Source organism: Aythya ferina (genome assembly GCF_964211825.1).
Source record: "Aythya ferina genome assembly, chromosome: 1".
Lineage (NCBI taxonomy): Eukaryota > Metazoa > Chordata > Aves > Anseriformes > Anatidae > Aythya > Aythya ferina.
The window spans coordinates 125,819,661-125,841,495 of record NC_140296.1 but is presented as its reverse complement, the minus strand read 5'-3'; the positions used below and the strand labels follow the sequence as shown (position 1 = coordinate 125,841,495).

General features: G+C 38.9%; 1 protein-coding gene and 1 long non-coding RNA gene across 3 annotated transcripts in view; one reads left to right on the top strand and one right to left on the bottom strand.

The window, feature by feature from the left end:
* The window catches only part of PRMT8 (protein arginine methyltransferase 8), a 66,918-nt gene extending 47,484 nt beyond the window's left edge, over positions 1-19,434 (bottom strand). For both annotated transcript variants that reach the window (XM_084502747.1, XM_084502748.1), the window contains exon 1: positions 19,303-19,434. In XM_084502747.1, coding sequence (XP_084358873.1) covers positions 19,303-19,377 — 75 coding nt within the window. In that variant the 5' untranslated portion in view covers positions 19,378-19,434. The remainder of the gene's footprint in view (positions 1-19,302) is intronic.
* Positions 19,093-21,276, top strand: LOC311426467. Its single transcript, XR_014686783.1, has 2 exons — positions 19,093-20,422; positions 21,063-21,276. It is a non-coding gene; the product is annotated as an uncharacterized lncRNA (long non-coding RNA).
* The last annotated feature ends 559 nt before the right edge of the window (positions 21,277-21,835 follow it).

Genomic DNA, 21,835 nt, shown 5'->3' with positions numbered 1-21,835 from the left:
TTGCACTGATACTGATATTTGAATGTCCTGTTTGTCCTGATCAGGCAAGAACTTCTATACCAACAACAAGCAACACCCAACTATGTCATGCTGTTCAGGGGCCAAACTCACACTACCACTGCCAAATCCTGTGATCAGGTTTGGCATAGCAGAGTGAGAATATCATGAAAGTGTCTTACTGCTGGAACAGTACTGGCTTAAACTAGAGCTGTCAGTCTTCTCCTTCCCTTCAGGTCTTGCAGCCTCAGCTGTCCAGCTTGTGTCAATGCACTAGTTCTGCAATAGCAGGTGCATTTGTTATCAACAATCAAACAGCATGAGTCTTGACTCATTTTTTGAGATGGGAAACCTCAGATTTATGTGTGTCTATGGGTGGTGTCTTCAAGACCTGTCAATCCAGCACTTGTTCTAGGGCACCTGAGTAGCTGGCCTAAGAGTAACAGTTCCTCCTGTGTGTACATGGACACATGGTTTAAGGTCTCCATTGATAGTTCAAGTGATGTTCTCTGCTGCTTGGCTAGATTTGGCACTTTGCAATCAAATATGTTGAAGAAATTATTTAATGTTACATTTCCCTAAGGGTAGCTCAAAGCCTATATTGTTATTTAGGAAGTCATGATAGTCATGATTCAGTTCCTTTTCCTCCTGTACTGTAGGGTTCAGTAAATAATAAAGCAGTTTTCTAGGACTGCCTTTGCTTCTACTTTACTCAGACCTAGCTGGACTAGCTTGGAGGGTGATACAGGTTTCTTGCTGTTCTGCCCTTGTTGGCCCTTTCCTTTCTATGTGCTTCAGAGAGGACTCATGGGTGTCACCTTACGTATTTTCTTTGGTATAGCTCACAGTGTAGATGGACTGCACTTTAGAATAAAGACTGTCATCTCACTTCTCTGCAGAGTCCAACATTCAGTGTGCCAGGCCCTTTAAAAGAAGCCTCTGTAGTCTGTGGTGGGTCACCCAGATCAGCTGACATAATTCCACATAAATTCTGAATTACAGACTACTTATTGTTATGGCTATGAAACTATGAATGGTGCACAGGGATCTATTGTCAGAATATTAAAGGACTGTTAACAAATGGTAGTTTACTTGTAACTGAAGGATGCAATTCACTTATTTCTGTTACAAAATTGTTTTTAGTGGCAAGGTCATTTCCTGAGTCATGAAACCCTAGCTTTGTTAACGTTTGTTTTTACTTTGCGATCACCTATATGCTAGGGAAGACATGCTTATTGTTATCTAGGAGCAGTGACCAGAAATTTAAATAGGACTGGTGGTGTTTGTTCACCTCCAAGTGAAGAAAAATATTCATGAGCCAGATTACTTTACATTTCACATCTCAAGGCACAGAAGTTCTAGGAACTTGTACTGAAAATATCAAAGTTGAACACAGTGCAGGGAGTTTGTTGCAACTCTTTGCATAATGAGTTATGAAGCTACAAAACCTGAGACGTTTGAACTTTTGTTTAGATCCACCATTATGACTTGCTGTTATCATTGCTGCTGCATAAGTGCCTACCTTCCTGAACAGAATCACGGTTCCCGTGACATGCAAATAAATAAAAAGTAATATACCCTCTTCAGAGAAATTCCTCCAGATGGACACAAAGGGAAAGGAAACAAAAATAGCCTGGTTATGCTACATAATGTTATATCACGTTACAATGTTACATCACCCTATAGTCCCCATTATCAATGCTCATGATGTGTTTCTTGTAAGGAGGGAGCAGCTGTACCACCGGACAGCCTCTTTGCCATCATCATCTTGACTGAGTGTCTTGTGACATGGAGAACAAGAATCAGAAAATGATAATAAGCTATGAGAACAGTTATTTTGAGGTCCTTTCCCAGTATCTGAGAATAAGCTGAAATTTGCAAGAAAAAATAGAACTCTAATATTTCTAGAGGGTAATGATTAATAAAAATAGCCAGAATAGTACAGAATCTGTACAAATTATTTTCTTAAGCTAGCAGAAAGGTCAGTTAAATTTAATGGAAGTCTTTCTATCGCTACAATAGAAGGCTTAAGTAACCAAACTCTAAAAGACAGCTTTCACCCAAAATGAAGAAACAGGTTAGGGCTGTTTTAGAATAAAATGACAGGCAACATCAGTGAGATGGTGTAACCTTTCTATTTTATGAACTCTGGGTGAAGAATTCATCAAATTTGTTCATCAAAGAGTTCATCAAATTTTGAGGTTTGTTCTGAGGTACAAGCCTCAGAACAAGAAATAGAAAATAAGTTTTCAGGCATTATTTAGCCAATTTCTTCAATGGTTACTTGAAAGAACTGTTGACTTCAGCTAGCAAGTGGAGTGGTGGCTTGCAGGTGTTAAGATTGAATCCAATACATGTAGCAGGTTGTGGATCCCCCCTCCAATAGTTTGAATCTTGTCAGCTGCCTAGTTGCCTTTTTTTTTTTTTTTTTTTTAAAGTCTGAAATATTTACTGTTCACGAAAGGCAACAGATTGGCAGTACTAAAGAATAAAATCCTCATTTTATCTACATAACAGATGTTTACCATCTGCTCTGCCAAAGTACCTCAATCTGGCTTGAATTCCATGTGAGGAGAGCCCAGGCTAGTGCTCATCCCCTTGCCTGCACTGAGACGACCAAAACTATAAGGTTGTTGCTCATAGAAACTCCATATCAGAGGACCAAGATCTATAGCTCTTACTCCAGAGAGCAGCTTTTTCTCTGGAAAATGTGCTTTTAACTTTTATTTCTTGATATTACATTTTAAGGGATGGAAAATCAGATGGATAAGGGATATAGTGCTAGTGATGAATTACAATTCTAATAGGAGCCTAAGGTTGGAGACTAGAACAAACATACTGCAAGACCTGGATAACCCAGGTAGAGCAAACAGTTAGTCCTCTTAGACATCTGCAGCACCTCTTGCCTCCACAAAATAAAGTAAGGTTCAAGTTCAGAGCATAATACTTAATCATTTTTTTCTCTCCATGTGTACTGAATCCAAAAGTCCCTCTGTGGGTTTTATCTTCATCTATTTCCTTATTACTTTAAAATAAACACTTGTAATTCAGCACAGGTACTGTCCAGGATGGCTCATTGAGTTATTACACAGTAAGTATTCCCAGCTCTTTTTCCAAGACAAAGCATTGCTGAGATTCTGCTAGGAAAAGTAAATGGCAGAGAGGAATGGGACTCCTGACAAAAATATCACCCCATGTAAAGACCTATAGTATAATGAGACTGCCAGACAACACGCACGGTAATTTCTGCCTACAGAGAACACTGCTCTATCAGCTTAGTAGAAATATAAGTGTTTCCTCATAACTGTTAAATTATTTACCTGTAGGAAAATCTTTTCAGAAAGGTAAAGAATTATGTTTACAAAAAAAAAAAAAAATCATTTAAACTTTTAGTATAGAGTTGCATCCTAAATTAATCTTTGTGAATGAGGTTATGATGTAATTAGTACTCAGGCTTGACTATATTTTGAGAGTCTACTTTCTTTAGTGGAGTTGTTATGGAACCACTGAGAGTATTAAATTCCCCATATTTCCATTTCCCATTCTTGATGTAACTGTACTATTTCTAACAAGGGAGGCAAGCAACTTGTTTCATTTTTAATAGGCTTTGTGCATATAGTCCATTGTGTGCTTAGCAAATTTTTAATGCACTGATCCCTGAAAGTCACTTTGCATCTTGTGTCCCAGACATTCTCCTCCTCATCACTGAACTTCAGTGATTGTTCTGAAATATCTGTCTAGGAAGACAGCATATCCTTTGCTACAAAAATACCAGCAAATGATCCCCTACTTCATACCCTAGCCAAGCTTTAGATGAGTACTTCAGGGTAGTTTCTAATGTTTCTAAACTCTAGAAGAGGTCTCAGCTTAAGGAGTATCCAGATTTATCCATTATTACTTTTTAACCTCTGCAGGATAAATGAGGACAGGAAGGAGAAAAAGGTTGAGAAATGACAGTTGCTGAGCTGAAGTGCCAGAGAAAATGAGTACACGGAGTTACACAGTTCAATGCAGTTTCAGAACTAAGAGCTAACAGAGACCAATACTGAAAAAGGTCCCACATTTGGAACTTTCTTTTGTCAATTAGTTGAAAAACAGTGTTTCCCTGCACTGAGTAAAGACATCTTCCCACTTCTTCTGAAGCTGTAACTCACTGTGGCTTAGTATCTTAAAGCACAATTTTTCTCTTAATCTCTTGTCATAACCCAGCTGGCTATCTTTCGTCCTTCATGTTGATTCTAAGTCCATCTCACTGTGTGACTTTGAAGGAGTCAGCCATCTCTTAATGTGGGTTATCAGAGTATTTCATTCTCTCCACAACTAATATTTTAATTTGGAAACATTAGAATAAAATGCCTGTGAGGAGAGTCAAAGTGTAACTTTATCAAATGCACAGGCTCCAACCGCAAACAAATCCTTGAGAAGAAAATTGGCAGAAAGCCTTTACCTTGTGCTCAGCAGCCACAGCTGCTAAAACAAAAATAGTAGCTTTTCTGCCTCACAAGACTGGTAAGTGTGCAGTGGGAGGATAGTTCTGCCTCTGACCTCTCTTTGGCACCTGGAAGTTCAGGAAGATACCCAGCATAAGGGATTGGGTCACAGCATTTTCACTGATGCTAATTCAGAAAGCAGCATATATTATCGTGCGCTAAGGGAGGGCACACACTTGGATAGGACTGGATGGAAATCCTTGCCCCATTTATGGACACAGTATAGACTGCTTTGTCCACAAACTTAAACATGTGATTGTCCTGACAGTAGTCAGTGCCTCCTTGCAACAAGAAACTGCAACTTGAACCTCACACTCTGCTGAAGCTGAAGCCTTCCTGCAGGTCTCAGGCAAGAAAACGCAGCCTGTATTCTGGTACCCCATTTCTGTTGCTGCTGCACACCCTCTCATGCTTTTCTGCTGACATCCTGTGTGGATTCTTCCTTTTTTCAGGGAAAAGCTTTAGCTCTGCTTAATGCATGCACAACAACCCATGGACACTAAGACTTGAGAACAAATATATGTATATGGGAACAAATATTTTGTCTTTCCCTTTACTTGTGCAATAATAGAGGAATAAATCAAGTAATTGCTCTAGAATCCCTACAGGGTCAAGAAGTTCTTTTCCAACCTTAATTTTTCTGATTTTATGAAATGTAGAGCAAAAAGGAAACGATTAGAAACAACATGAGCAGAAAGAGTAACTGACAGTAGAACTATCTGTATAACTAGGCTTCTGTTCAAAATAATCTTGCATTGATGCATATGTAAATAAGTTGATTAGCATGAAGACTGATATTCTCTGATTAAAGTGCTTCTGACCTGTGATTTTCACAGATTCATGTGACTTTTCTTGCCCTAAAAATCTTAGATGGTGAATTTCAGCTTTAGAAAGGTTATCACCATTCACAGTTATGAAGAAACCTTGAAAACACCAAGTGAAAGTTTCCTGGTACTGAAGGGTCTATAAAAAGAACTCGATGACGCAAATTCAGTATCTTTTTTTAGCTAGTCTCATCACCTTTCCACATATGATGTTGGCATTATTGCTCTTTAGCCGCAATATGGGCACAGCATGATGTGCAGCAATGTAAATTTCCTTATTGTACCAACCCCTTCTGTTCTGATGGTGGGACAGGCTTTCAGTTTCTCTTGCCTTCTGACATGTTGATGATTGGCCAAAAAAAATAATAATAATAATTAAAAAAATCCAGCAAAATCTGTGCATTATATAAGATAACTGTGAGTCAAAGGATAGGACCAAAAGTTTTGCTTGCTACTTTTCTGAACATTAATCTGATTTAAGGAACATAAATAAATAAAAACAACAACAACAACAACAGATAAAAACAACTGAAAGCAACCACAAGTGAGCAAAATAATATAAGCAAAAAGTTTATCCCTACAGCCTGCTGCTGGACATGTCACTGTATTCAGATATGCCAAAGCTGATTTACCTTTTTTATGAATCTCAGACCACAAGAACAGCATTTGTTGCAATCCAGTACTACTCATGCTTCATTCCCAAGAAAGAAACCTCTTTCCCAGCCTGCCTAGTGGTGATTGTTAAATGGTGTTGGAAAGTACAGTAGGTTAACACGAGGAATAGAAGAAGATTCTAGATTTTATTGACACTAATGGGTACTTGTTTTTTCTTTCTTTTCTTCTTCTTCTTTTTTTTTTTTCTTTCTTTTTGGAACTTATCAAGCTTATTGGAATCCTGTTTCTTTAAATATTTTTTCTGTTCCTGGAATGACTGTCATCTCAGTGGGATAGGAGGAGAATCATCAGTTCTCACACCTGACCTGGCTGTACATTCAGAATTAATGGAGAGGGAGAGCTTTATGATAAGAAAAAGAATCTGAAAGATAGTGTGAGAAACACAGAAGAAGTGGGATTTTCAGCATGACTGAATCAAGGGAATATTTTTTCAGAGCTGCTATACAAAGGAAAACACCTGTGGTTCCTCTCTTATCATTACTGCAGGGACCACAGTAGTGAAGTGGCACATCTGCACAGTTACAATATCACAAAAACTAGATGTGCTGTACCCAATGATTCTATTAGCAAGGTTCCAGCACATGACCTTGAAACAGTTTGTTTATACAAAAGTACTTGTAGGCACAGAACCATCCTATTAACGCTAGACAGTTAAGTGAAGCCTCTAGGTTGGCAGCCTAGCCACTCTAGGCTCTATCTGGGATTCACATAAAGAAAGAAGCTCCTTTAAAGTATGATTCAAGTTTGAGATGGGCAGAGTTGCAATTCAGAGGTGTTTGTTGATGAGACAGGACAAGTAGGCCACCAACTCAGACATCTTGTTAAGTCATTTGAAGTTCTGTGAGCAAAAGACAGATCCTAGTTCACTGATCTAAAATATAATAATAGAAAATAATTTATGATGGATATGGTAATAGCCAATATTAGGACCCTAACAAAGGTACGGTAAGATTCAGAGGAATGTACCTGTTCTGTCACCAGTAGCACAACTGACGCAAATTGAGTATGAGAAGCAGTAAGGTTTCTTTTGAAGACCATGCTACCTTTTAAAGACCATATCATAAAGATAAGTCTAAATGACTGAAAGAAGAACAAGAGAAGAACGGCATCTTCTCTAACTCCTTAAAATGTCCATCTAAACTAAGTCCATCTCAATTCCACCTAAGATTTCTCACTAAAAACAGATGATTAAGTAGGATCTTGATTAAGTAGGATTTTGATTTTAAGTTGGTGTAGAGATATTGAAGCTGTATCCAACAGCTAAGAGACTTAAACTATGCAACTAGATAAAAGCTAAATAAAGAATTGCTGACAAATACATTATGCAATTAATATCCTGATTTCCATTATTCTGAATTGCGTAGTCTGTACAGTCCAGCAATGGTAAGAAATAATTTTTGTTGCTGTTGTTGTTGTTTTGGGGAAAAAAAATAGAAAAAAAAACCCACACCATAAAAACTCATTTTATTGGGACCTTCAGATTGTCAGGTGGATTAGAAAAATAGTCAATAGAGATGATAGAGATGTGAATATACTCAGCATTTCACAGTTCTAAATGCTTAAGGAGACCCAGGGACTGTGTTCCTTTGTTACAAATTCCTTACTTTACTGTTCGTTTTTTTTTTTTTTAATCAGACAAGGTAAGAAAATTAATAGAATGTACAAAATTTTTAGTTTCCCAATGTTCTTATGTCTTGTGTTTTATTTGCTTATTCAGATTTATTTGGATGTAAAATTGGTGTTTGGGCTATTTTATGTTTGTATTTTTCCCTGTCATTTGAGATCACCAAAACAAGGAAATGGGTAGAAACAGGAATTGCTTACAAGATTTCATTTTTTTGGTCAAAATAGTAGTCCTCTGTTGTTATTCACTCTTCCTATACATTTATAACTTCCAGTCCTTTAGCAGAGGCTTTTAAGATAAACTTAAAAGTGGCCCTGTAGCCTGTGTGTTTTAAACACAGGATTAGACCTTCACACCTCTGTAAAGTCTTAAAGTAATGAAAAATATCTGATGCAGTCAAGAGGCCCTAAACAGCAAATATGTCATGGAAAATATAAATGGTGCTTTATAGAATATGATTAATGTTGATGTTCATTATGATAACAATTTATAGGGAAAATGTACTGCCAATAACTTATGAAACACGAGCTGCTAGAGAACTGTTCTCATCTTTATATGCAAGATACTGTGTGCGTGCAGTACAATCTCTATATAATTTGAAATTGTTAAATCCTGTTAAAAAATGTCACTATAACTAGGTATTTGTTGCATTTATGTCTGTCTTTGTAAAACTGTATTGGTCATGGGTCTATGTATGTATATAACCAGTTTTCAAGGAAGAACATTGTAACAGGTTTTGATCATACATTAAGACGTTATTGATATTAATATTAATACATGATCTGTATTTGGCACAGTTAATCTAATCTATTTGTACCCGATCTAGGTACAATTGACTTTTCCATGTCATTCTCCTAGTGGATCTATAGTCATTTATAACTGCTTATAATAGGTGGATCTACTAGTATTTCAGTAAGGCTTAGAGTCTTAAGACAGTTAAAATAAGTTTAATATATTTGTCTATGATTTAATGGACAGAAATATGTGTATGTTTCAGGAAATGAACTTTTAAAAATCCTTATATTTAACCTATACAACATTTCCATTCAAAACTAGAATAAAGGTCTAAGTATAGGCATATAGTACAGCTAAGATGAGGGCCAGGATTTCAAAGGTATGTAGTCAGAGAAATACTCAGAAATGTACATCTGTTACTTTCAGAAGTACCCGTTGAGCTCAGTATCTTCCTAGGTGCTGCATCCCACTCTCTCTGTAGCTTCCAGCCCCTCTTCTTATGGGTTCAGCAGTCTGGAATTCAAGGCCTAGCAATGACCAACAGCCGAGATGTGTAACCTTGGCTCAGACTGATGAGAAAATTCCTGAATTGTAAGGGAGAGTTTGAAAAAGCCTGTAGCATAGATCCATGAAAGATAAAATGAGGTGAAACACAAATGTAAAATTCAAGGGACTCAGGAAGAAAAATCGTAACACAAAGAGGTATCTAAAGATGGCAACAGGAACATGAAGCATGAAGCATGAACATAAATATAAAGCACAAAGAAAAATATGAACACTCCTGGGAGCAACAGAAGCTGACCTATCCTCCCTGCTTCATGATTACACGGTTAGCAAAAAATCTTTGTACATCCAATGTTGGAAATGACAAGCATATTAGTGCTCAGCCCAGTAGCTTGTTAATAGCTGCCTCTGGTATGTTAGGCAACAAATAATTCCTTTGTATTTCTGAGTTGTACATATTCTGCATTAAAGAGATTCTGTAGGCATGCTGAAAGATGCCTGAACAGAGCAATTCAGTGAACTGAAAGGGAAAGAAGCCACTTGTATGTAAGGAACTCAGGTGGTTATTGCTTGACATTAGTAGCTTGACATTAAGAGTAAATTTGGTGAAGCCTTAGGTTGCAGCATGAACTCTGTGTAATCTGAACATGATATATTGGTTGATTGAGCAACGGTGAGTGACATTGCGTGGGGGTCTTGGTGGATTCCGATGGGTGAAGGGGGGGATGTGCTGACTAAGGATGGTGCCAGATAGGAGCCTGACACTGGTGATAACAAAAACCATCCTGCCCTGAAACAAATAGCCAATCTGAAGGAACGTAACATATATGTGTCAAGAATTGATTGGACTACAGCAAATTAAACAAAGATTGCACAGATCTCAGGGAAAGACTCAAGCGAGGTCCCTCCCTGGAGGCACCCAGCTTGAGCTGATATACAGGTACCATTAAGTTCTTGCTGCTTTAAATAGGAGTTGACACTTAGAATGAATGTCAGATATCTGGGGAGATGCACTCTGCTAGGGGAAACAACGGGATCCCCTAACAATGAAAACAACAATGCCTAAATTACTGAAGAGGTATTGAAGAAAAAATATTTTTGAGAATTGAACTTCTACAAATTTCTAAATGTATTTTACCTGGCAAAAATGTTAAAATCAGTGACCTTTGTGAGAGTAATTAAACTGCATATCATCTGACTTGCAAGTGTGCTAAGTGTCTTCTTCTAAGACCTCTGTGAGATGTGTAGGTGTTTCAGAATTTAAGAACACAAGACCAGTTATATTTAACTGATGAATCAAAGGTATAAATGCTTGGAAGTGATCTATACTGACACAGTCAAATATTTTCAAATGTTCCTTTTCTGAATTGGGAGTTTGTATTCCTAACAGACCACCAAGTTAACTGGTCTGAAACTGACTTCAGAGCTTTGCTAGTACTGTACCTGAAATGTGAGCTTGTTATTTCAATTTGAAGTGGAAGGCTGTAGCTTCTCCACAACTAAACTGAATTTTGTCAGAATATATTTACAAAGGAAGATAGTGAACATAAAAGACGTTATTGAATGAAAAGCTAGGACTCTTCTGAGAGACTGCCTTTTTAAACACAGAGTTACAGTTTTTAATTTACTTAATCACAATATCAACAGAAAAGTATATAAATGTTTGATGTGATATTAGACTTTAAACAGGGTGTTATTCTACAGTAAATAAGTCCACATCAGCAACGTGTTGTCTTCTCTGACATAGTTCTATAACTCTTACAACCTAGGTGTGCAAAGAAATGAAAGTCATAGCATAACATGCAGTTTGAATTTATGTAAATATGTAACTTTGTGTGTGTATTTCTGTATATATATACAAATATAAAGACATACATGTGATAAGTAATTTTGTAAGCAAACATATTAAAGTGTGGCTGAAATAACAAATGATCTCAATGTTAAGACAGTTTTTCAATTATTAATAGCATAGCATTGTGTATTGTATTTGCATTTTAGTCTTTATGTGATGAGTAGAGTAACTTTCTTATTTTGAAACATTGTTAGAGTAGAAACTGTTGTGTCAGTGTGAATGGATATCTTAGTAGTTCATTAATAGTCAGACTCTGAAATGATACTCCTACAGCAGATTTTCCAGGACCATATCCAGATGGATTCTGAAGATCTCCAAGTAAGGAGATTCCACTACCTCTCTGGGCAACCGTTCCAGTGTCTTGTCACCCACTCAGTAAAGAAGTGCTTCCCAATGTTAAGACCAAACCTCTTATGATCCAGTTTGTGCCTATTGCCTCTTGTCCTACCACTGGGCACCATTGGCTCCATCCTCTTTGCACCCTCCCTTCAGGTATTTATAGACATTGACAAGATCCCCTCTAAGGCTCCTCTTCTCCATGCTGAACAATCCCAACACTCTCAGCCTCTCTTCATAGGATTCTACAATAAATTATCATGCTGAGTGCTGCTTTCAGACAGAAGCATAGCAGGGTATTCAGTATTTCTTTCATTATAACACTTGTTAAAGTGTTCAAAAATCTTCATCAATATATGTTCAACTCCAGTAGGGTCTGAACTGTACCTGTTAAAAAGGTAGCTACATATTTTATTTCAAAAGCAGTTGGTGATTACCATGATGATAAAAATCAAGCTTGTACAGCTTTGTGAATAAGCTTATGTTATTTCACTCCCATCTTTTAAACACAGTTAAGAAAGGGATAAGAGAAAATATGCTCCTAACATTTCATACAATTGTGTAATGATCAACCCTCAATTCTTGAGCAAAATCACTTGATATTCATCTTTTTTTAATACAGTAATTATATACAGATATGAGCTGTTTTTGACTGTATGAATCACAGAATCACAGAATATCCTGAGTTGGAAGGGACCCACAAGGATCATTGAGCCCAACACTGAGCTCCACATAGGACCATCCAAAAAAACAAACTATATTTTTGAGTGTTGTCCAAGTGCTTCTTAAATTCTAGGAGGCTTAGTGCTGTGACCACTTTGCTGAGTGGTCACACTTTCCATTTCCACCTTTTCCATTGCTCAACCACCTTCTCAGTCAAGAACCTTTTCCTAACATCCAGCCTGAACCTCCCCTGATGCAGCTCCATGCCATTTCCTGGTATCCTATTGCTGGTCACCAGAGAGGAGATCAGCGCCTGCACCTCTACATCCTCTCATGAGGAAGCTGTAGGTCCCTATGAAGTCTCCCCTCAGTCTCCTCTTCTCTAGGCTAGTGACAAACCAAGTGAATTTAGTCGTTCTTCATATGTCTTGCCCTCTAGATCCTCACCATCTTTGTAGCCTACCTTTGGACGCTCTCTAATAGTTTTATGCTCTTCTTATATTGTGACACCCAAAACTGTACACAGTACTCAATGTGAGGCCACACCAGTGCAGTGTGGAGCAGAACAATTGTGTCACTCGACTGGCTATCAATGCTGTACCTGATGCACCCCCAGATATGGTAGGCCCTTCCAGCTGCCAGGGCCCACTGTTGACTCATGTTCAGCTTGCCATCAACCAAAAGTCCCACAGTCCTTTCCACAGGTTTCTGCATGGGCTTTCTCCAGCCCCTTGTCACCCAGTCTGTACATATACCCAGGGACATCCCCTCCCTGTTGTTCTTGTAAAACTTCATGTGGTTGGTGATTGTCCAGCCCTCTAATTTGTCAAGATCTCTCCCTGCTGAAACAGGTGCACTTCCATCGGGGTAAACCTGTTTTGAGGTCTTAGAATACTCAACTCTATCTGCTGAAAAAATATCTTGCTAGCAAAAATACTGTTGACTTCCAACTTACAAGGGAACAAAGACATGTTTTATGAGTTTAATGAGGCTCTCTATTGAGAAAAGAACAGACCTATCATACAGGAAGATGGCACAGAGGTTTTCTTTTTCCTTTAACAAAATAATTAACTTGAGGCTACACGAAAGCACATCTTCTGTTTAAAAAAAAAAATAGAAGAAAAGTTTCACATTTTCATGAAAATCAGATAGTAATAAATAATAACACCTTCTTTACCTGAAATCCTTATTTATACCTGTCTCCTTCAGGGTTCATCTGCTTAAATAAAAATTCTCTTAATAGAATAGTAACGTAGTTAAAACAAGCTAGGAAAATGATCTTAACAGTAGTATTCAGAGTAGATAACAGAATCAAGATTATATGCATCAGGTTCAGCAAGGACAATTTGACTGTGATCAAATATGAAGATGAGAAGGTGCATGAGGTGGAACTGTGATGAGTTGATGCTGAGCTGCTGCCCAAGATCCTGATATTGAGACTGCTGGGAAGTAGCATTCCATTTCCTCTGGTTCTACTCATTGGAGAGGTGATTGGGATGGATCTTAGAAACAATATGTGTGTGTGCATGGCAACGAGAGTGTATGAAAAGTTTTCACTGTCAGAGTCTCTTTTTATAAACTAAACGTAGTTTACTTTGTCTGGGTGATACTTTTCCACTTGTGTCAATAAAACTAACATGTAGTTTCAAAATGAACACCCTTAAAAAGATCTGATTTGAATGCAATGCCTATACCAAAGGCCTGCGAGGCAGAAGAAATGTATTGTCCATCGTGATCACAAAAAGAGGAAACAGGAAGGGCTTGAGAAAAAAAAGTTATATCTTTAAATCTAAGTTAAAGCTAAGATGATGGCTAAATATTACCGCATAGAAGCCAGAAACAGACACTTAAATTTTAGTTGGAGCCACTATAAATCAACACCAATGAGGTGATGATTGATTTTTTGTTATGAAGAAGAGGAGGCATTTATGAAATATAAATTAGGAGTAAGTATTGCCCAGTCCATGAACTGGATCCATTTCCTGCTGCCCTTTTCTCTGTGAGATTTTAAACATGGAAAGGACTATGCTGATTCCAGATAAATTGCTTCTGAAGCATTGTCATAACTATGTGGCAGGTGATGGTGCCATGTCATGTTTTATAGTCAGATATACACACTGTCAGATGGCTAAACTACAGACATTCCCTTTTCCAGATGCTTACATATCACATATTGTGGAAGGGCATCTGTTTTGAACAGATGTACTTCCAGTCAGGCCTATGAAATACTTCCAAACTTCTGTGAGAGATTAGCCCATCTTGACCTTCTGCTAATAGAGAATGAAAAGAGATGAGAACTGAATACAGAGCATTTAAGAATTCCCCATTAAAAATGAGAAAAGCATGAGGAAAGCATCCATTGATGCACACTGAAAAACAGGGAAGGAAGCCATTCAAGAGCTGAACCTTGTGGTAAAAGCAGAAACTCTCCAAAATACATAAAGTGTGTTATGTTTTGTGACTCACTTGGCTTTGCTGGATAATGATAAATGAAACATCATGCTCATTACACAATATGTTGAGCCAATCATTTCTGAGATTAACCATTGATTAACCATTTGTGAGAAAGTGCTGGAGCTGGTAAAAACAAATTTCAATTGAGAATTTCAAGGAAGCTCAAATACACTAAATGAGGAAGCAGCCCTGGTGACAAAGGACATAGAAAAGACCAAGCTACTCAGTGTGTTCTTTACAGTGGTCATTTCTAGTAAGATCAGCCTTCAGGAATCCCATGTCACAGAGAACACAGAAGCCTGGATCAAGGAAACTTCATTCTCACTTGGAGAAGGATCAGATTGGGGAACATTTTAGATAGGCCAGACATACATACATCTCAGAAGTCTAACAACATGTGCTGATGGTGCCAGTCAATGTCATTGCAGGGCCACTCTATAATCTTTGATCATGCTGACTGGGAGAGATTCCTGAAGATTGGAAAAAAATAAATGTTCTTCATTGTTCAAAAAGAGCAAGGAGGATTGAGGAATCTACAGGCCAGTCAACCTCACCTCAATTCCAGTGAAGTTTATGGAGCAAATAATCTTGGAAACAACTTCCAGGATTAGGTCTACATGAAAGACATGAAGGTGACCATGAGTAGTCAGCATGGAATTACAAAGGGGAAATTGAGCTTAAGAAAATTGATCTAGTTTTCAACATCTGATGAGGTAACTGGCTCGGTGGATAAGGGAAGACCACTGGATGTTGTCTTGACTTTTGACACTGTCTCCCATATACAAGCTGATGAACTATGGGTTAAAAAACTGGATAAAAAGGTGCACTGAAAACTGTCTAACAGCCATGCCCAGTGGGTAGTGATCAGTGGAAAAGAGTCCAGTTGGAGGTTAGTCAGTAGTGATGTACCTCCAGGGGTCAATACTGGGTCATATACAGCTTAATGTATTTGCTGGTGACCTGGTTGATGGGGCAGAGTGTACCCTCAACAAATTTGCAGTTGACACAGAATTGTGAAGAGTGTCTAATAAAACCACTTCAGATGTGTTGCCATTCAGGGGGACCTGGACTGGCTGGAGAAATGTGCATAAACCATCTCATGATACTGTAATAGTTACACTCATATGTATGGGGAAGCATGTCCATTAAGTCTGTTAACTCGAATCTTCAAAAGATTTTTTTTCTAACCAGAACCTAAGGTTTATATAATAGGACCTCCAAGGAGGAGTCTATTTTGTTACCATTGATAAATTGCCTAATCTCTCTTTGCTCTGCAGTACAACAGGCTTCTTTTCTATCAACACTGCAAAGTCTTCAGCATGAGAATTGCATCTTATGAAGTCACTGTGCATTGTACAAAATGATCCCAGTTTCAGGTCCTAGAATCTAGGTTTTGCCACTTTTAAATTAATGTTTGCCACCTTGAAGTAAATAACTAGCCTATTACATGTAGATGCATATATTTTTTAGTGTGTACATAAACCTTGGCACTTTTTGCTATTTCTTTCACCTAACACAAGTTCACCAGACACATTCATGCACACATCTCCTTTGGAAATCTACCTTCTTTCAATTTCTTTCCCACCACTGATATCAGGCCTACTATTAATAGGGCTTCCATGAATATCCACCTCCATTTAATATAAAAAGCTCCACAAACTGAAATCCATGGCAGGTCAACACTGTGACATTTGAGAAACCATGTGTATGTTCTGCAAAGAACAATTCATCTTTTATTTTGTTTTCTGTCTGACTGCACTTGATTATCTGTAGAGAACACAATTCTGGACCTGTTATTTATGCAAGCAGACCTGGTTTATGTATACAAGACTTCTTTCTTGACTAAAGATACAGAGATTAATTTTTTATATATATATTTTTTTCTGAGAGATTCTACAGCTTTTGTTCCTATGAACAATGTTCTGTTGAAGTTCATGGGATAACCTAGGGGAATAAAAACTTTCTGAGCAATTGTTTTCATTTTGCAGTCTTCAAAATCTGAAAAACATTATCTGAAACCATTTTAGCAGGTTTCATATTAGTGGGACCCCTATTGCCTTCACTGAGGCTCTAAACAGAAAGGACTTTTGAGAGTTTTATTTCCATTGACATTTACTATTCTACAAAGCACTTAGACTCCTATAAACACAAGAAAAAAACAAAAACCGTTCCAGTTAAACTCTGGCAGACAGACTGATAGACTGATATCTGGCTGTTATCTGCACGCTTACATAATTGTTGAATAAAATTACAGAACTATTTTTAGCTTGATCCAATATCCATCTGCACTTGTGGGAAGACTTCTATTCACTTAACTAGGCTTTGGATCAAGATATAAAGCTGTGGGTATACTGATAATGTAGATGTTTGTACAATCTGGTACCAAGGTAAACTTACTCTTGTAAATTTATTGGTGAGATATCGCTCTTTTACTACCTTGTATCCTTGTTTGCAGAATAATGTGAATATTGACATAGTGTAGCTTTGGTTTTCCCTTGTCTATATTTGCTGTCATCACCTCGTAAATGTTTTGGGGCTAATAAGATAGCATGATGGTCATCAGAGGGGAATCAAGAGAGTAAAATGTTTCTCATACTGGGTCCATGTGCTCTGTTTTAACATATTTTTTTGTAAACTGTTCTACTACTGAAACAGTATACTTGTTATATTTGACCTTGAAAAGATTAATACTCTTTTAGTTATGGTAGATTTCAACAAAACAATATATTTTACTGTGATGCTGTATCATATGTTCACTAGGAACTTCAAATCAATCTGAGTAAGAACTATAATGTTTTTTGGAATGATTTACCAGTGGGACGTTTTGACCATTTGTTAAGTGTTTTAACTGTTCATCTCTCTCTGGATGACATTTTTCAAATCATGCCTGTCACCATAGCAACAAAATACTTCAGAAATTCAATGAGTATCAGACCCTGCACATTAGTGAAAACCAACTGGTTTCAAATGAAGCAAATTTATACCAATTCCTAATTTTCTCCTACACTATAACAACTCCAAGAGTGAGGTGCTTTGATCTGCATTCCTTCTGTCACAGAACATTTGATAATCTCAAAAGAAAGTTAGAGAAATATAGGTTTGAAGGTCAAACTGTTATCATATGACTTTGCTAAATATAGATGCTTGACTAGTGAAAAAGCTTCAAAGGTCCTGGCATATTTTATCTGGAGCATTTCTAAGACGTTTCAGAACAAAACAGAGCTTAACATCACTAATTTTAAAATTAATAAAATAGAAAATATCTTGGCACGTGTTATGTGTATAACACTATAACACTTCTGGTTTTAAGGCACATTAGAAGTTACCTAATCTACAACATTTTCACTCTGATTTTACAAATCTGTCACTGGTGGATACTCTGCGGAAAGGAAGCACAGTATTTTAATATAGTCCTGTATGCAGCACTGTAATGAAACTTATCACTAAGAAAGCCTTCTCCATAACAGCACATTGCAGTGTGTGCAGCACTGCACAAATAGAAAAACAAATCTGTTTAAACAACAAAAATGTGCTAATACAGAACTGAAATAGAAGAGGAATATTTAAAAAGCTTCTCTCACCTATTTGTCTGCTACTATCTAAGGATGATCTCCATTGAAAAGGGGCTTTAAAATGAACCGGTTATGCTTGTATATTTCTCCCTGCAATACTGTCCAGTATCCTGGGTCATTTAATGTAATGCATTCTGTCAGTACTATGACAGTTTACAGATGTGCAGCTAGACTTCTTGCTACATATAGATGTATCTTCTGCAAACAGTACTCTATGGAGTTGTAATACAGTAACAGGCATGTTCTTTGATTTACTGCTTACATTAAACTACTTTAAGATAATTCTGGTCTTCATCTGGCATTGCAAAGCAGGCATATTTATAAACATCAAGCACATCTTTCTTAGCAAAGGGAGCACTATTGCACTATTAGAAGGAGTAACATGGGATTCATGAGGGAACAGGATACCTACTGTGAAGACTAATTGAAAGCAGGAGGCATTTGGCAGAGACATGGAAAGAAGCGAGAGGGGGAAGTCATATTCTCACCAATATTGAAGTGGTGCTTTTGTTCTTTATTATCTGCAGGGCAATGGGAAGGAGGGTCAGTGTTGCCTGTGCATGTAATGGCAAAGCCGTTAAAGTTGATTGGGGTGCAATATCCTTGGGGCCCACACATGGCTGTGCTGTATGTCGCGTAACCATACGCTAAATGTTCAGTGGGAGTGTTAGGCACAGTCTATTAATAGAAACGGGGAGTTTGGCACGCATTAGCACATTTGCCTGCCTCCTTCTCACATGCTCCCAGAGAAACTGGGATTGCATCCTGCATCCTTCTGCTTTCCCAGAGCTGAGACATTGCATACCGCTGTATCATTTAAGAAGACTCAGTCAGGTCAAGACAACCCTAGGGAAGCAAACGAGGGCTGTTGCTGAGATGGGAAAGGCTGAGGGAACCAAACGTTATTTGGGGAAAGGGGGCAGCTGATTTCATGAAGAAAAAATGGAGAGCTTGCAAACTACCCACTCGGCCTGAATGAAATGCAAAGCTCAGACGAGACGGGCACAAGGTGAAATGCTCTTCCTGCCCTCTGCTCTTTGCTCAGGCAGTTGCGTTTGGTGATATCTAGGGTGCTGCAGAGACGGATTTCCTTCCCTTAACTCCCGCAAGTAGTCCTGCCCCACCACCGCATCCTCTCAGGCGAGAAAAACACTAGGAGCTGGCCAAGGTGCTGGTGAAAAAGACCTTCTTCGTCCATGACAGCCTCCTCAAACACACAGTAACTGCCTCCTCTCCCTTACCGCCGGCCCCCCTCCCCGTTCCCCGTTCCCCATAGCGACACAAAGCCTCTCCCCTCACAGCCCGCTCTCGCTCACCGAGCCTCCCGGCAAGGAGCCGTAGAGCGGCAGCTTCCGGGAAGCCGCCTGAGCGAGGAGAGGGTCCGCCGGGGCGCAAAGTTCTGTGCCGGGGGGGAACGGAGCGGGAGGGTGGGAGCACATGCAGAAAACCACACAACAGCGGAGGCAGGGGCATGCCGGAGGATCCGGGAAACTTTATCTGCGCTTAGTGCTGTTTGTGCTAAGGGAGCCCGGGGGATGGGGGAACTGGGGTGCCGGGCTTTGCCTCGCGTCCTTACCTCAGTGCTCTCGGCAGCGTTCTCCGCCATTTTCCTCCTCAGGAGCAGGCAGCGGGAGGAGTGTTTCATTCCCATAAGAGCTAGCCAAGGGGTTGGGGCTTCGGGGTTGGTGTTCTGTTTTATGTTTTCAAAGATTTCCGAACACTTGTGTGCGCCAAAGGATAGGGAGGAAAATATTACGGAAAGCAGCAGTAAATCAGTCTTCTCTGTTCTTTCCGCTTCGTCCACAGGAATGTTTATCTTCTTTTGGCATCAGGAGCTCCTCGGGCACTTGCAAGTTCTCCTCTTTTCCTCTCACTTGCACTTGTAGTAGGCTCTTAAGATGGTCAGAGAGGCGGCACACACTCTTCAGGTTAAACTAAAGGACTGTCGGTTTGCGAATCCTCCCCTTCAGAGAAAGCAGTCAGGCTAAAGAGGAGAGAAGCACCAGCTAAAACGAACTTGGGCGTGCAGTGACCAGCTGGGCATCTTTGTGTCCTGTGGGTATTCTTCCAGAGGCAGAGGGAGCCAGAGACAAAGCAACAGGACAAGGAAATCATAGCCCTTTAGTTTCCTTCTTTGGGCTTCTTTTTCTCTAGGTCTCCAGGAAACTTCCTTTAAAGACGATCACAGTATTTGCCACCGTCTTTCCATTAATGTCTTCTGAAACAGCAATCCCTCTTCTCTTTCTCCTCCCTTTCCACTTTTGTTAAATGCTCAATGCCCTTCTGTGGGAATTGCACTCACGTGACTTTCTTAGAAAAGCATTATCTCAAGCTCCCCCCACTCGTTGCCTACGCCCTCTCATACACAGGGACGCACCCACGCACACCCACATTGTCTCCCTCTCACACAGGCATGCAACATTTTCCATCCTGTCTCATCTTTCATATCAGCAATACTTTTCTTTGCAAAGACTCTCGTCAAGGATCTTACAGGGCTGCTGGAGAAGCCTACTTCAGCTTCTTTCCTCCAAGTTCTTTGCTCCAAGTAGCAAACCCGGTTTCTTAATTTATTTTAATCTCCTGTATGTGCTCCCATCTTCTGTTTTGCTTGAATTTTTCAGCAGGATCCACACCATTGGATAACCATGAATTGTAAAAGTACAGTTTGAGTTTGGATGCATCTACTGCTGAAAAAGGTGGGTGGGAGGGAGGGTGAGAGGGGGGTGGGGAAGACGAGGTCTCGCTGGGCTAAGGATGCTTTGTAAACTTGGATTATTTATTTATTTATTTATTAGACGTCTTTATCTAATGCCATCTTCCTCTGTGACAATGCATCACAGCGTTCTACTTATTTTGTTGACATGTTTATTGTGCTGTCGTTCCTCCATCCCCTCCATTGCTTTCTCCTTTCTAGTTCAGAGTTTCCAGTTGGGAGAATTAGGTTTACCTCACTTGTATTGCTGTGGGTATGGGTGTTAGAGGGGGTGTATTACATAATTAATCCTTCCAACTTCACGTTCTGCAGCTCCATTTCCAGCCCACTGTTCTCACGTTTTTGTTTTGTTTTTATACGGAGGAGGTGAGGAAATAATGCAGGTGTGTGGGTGTGTGTACCTTGTAGGATTTCAAGGACTAGAGCAGGATTGCTTTTCTCTGAATAGTTTGAAAGCATTTCTTCTGGGGGTGTCAATAGAGACCTGAAGAAAAGGTTTGAAAGATTGTTTTCTGTGTGTTATTTTAAGCATGTATCCTGCTTAGATGCTACATCAGTGAGAGATTGTGATAGATTTTGCTTTTTTGTCCCCTACACACTATTTTAATGTCTTTTAATTACAGCTTATCCTCAGCTGAGCTCTACAATACTGACATGTCATCAGCTACTGCCAGAACCACAGGAGGCACCTGTGCACAGGAGGCTGAAATATTCCAGGGGTGGAGGAATGGGGATAGAAAATATAAATTAGGGAGCAGAGAGCAAAAATATTCTCCCACCCCATGGAGATGAGGAACTAGGTGCAAAGAAATTAAATAAGCTAATTTCTCCCTTTTACTTGAATGACTTCGATAAATTTGTGTTCCGAGTAAACACAGATCAGCAGGTGTGCAACAGATTTCATGGATATTCGATAAATCACATAGAAGTAATCAACCCAGGGAAGCTGAAGGTATGTGACACACTGGTATGTCAAATGGCAATGAGAACATGCCATGTAGGGGAAAATGATACTATATGGAAATGTTTCCAAATATGAGAGTATGTTTTAGAGACACATGCCGTACAGTTTCATACTGGGCCTCTATAAGGTATTTTGCAAAACCATTTGATTATTCAGTTGTTCAGAAGCCTGCTTTTCCTTTCAGATCAAATTGATCCTAACATCTCAAGAGCTTTCATTAGGTACATACTGTTGCTAATTTTTTTCAGTAATCACCCACTACTCTTTTATTTATAAAGTAGAATTTATTTCACACTCTTTCTGTATGAGGTTCAAATGGCAACAGAAGTGGAAGCAGGGCATTTTCCCTGTTTTTGAGGGGATGTTCATAGAGCTCTTGAAGGTCTTAAAACTCTCAAACCATGAAAATTCATAGGTAGCTATTTTAGAGTA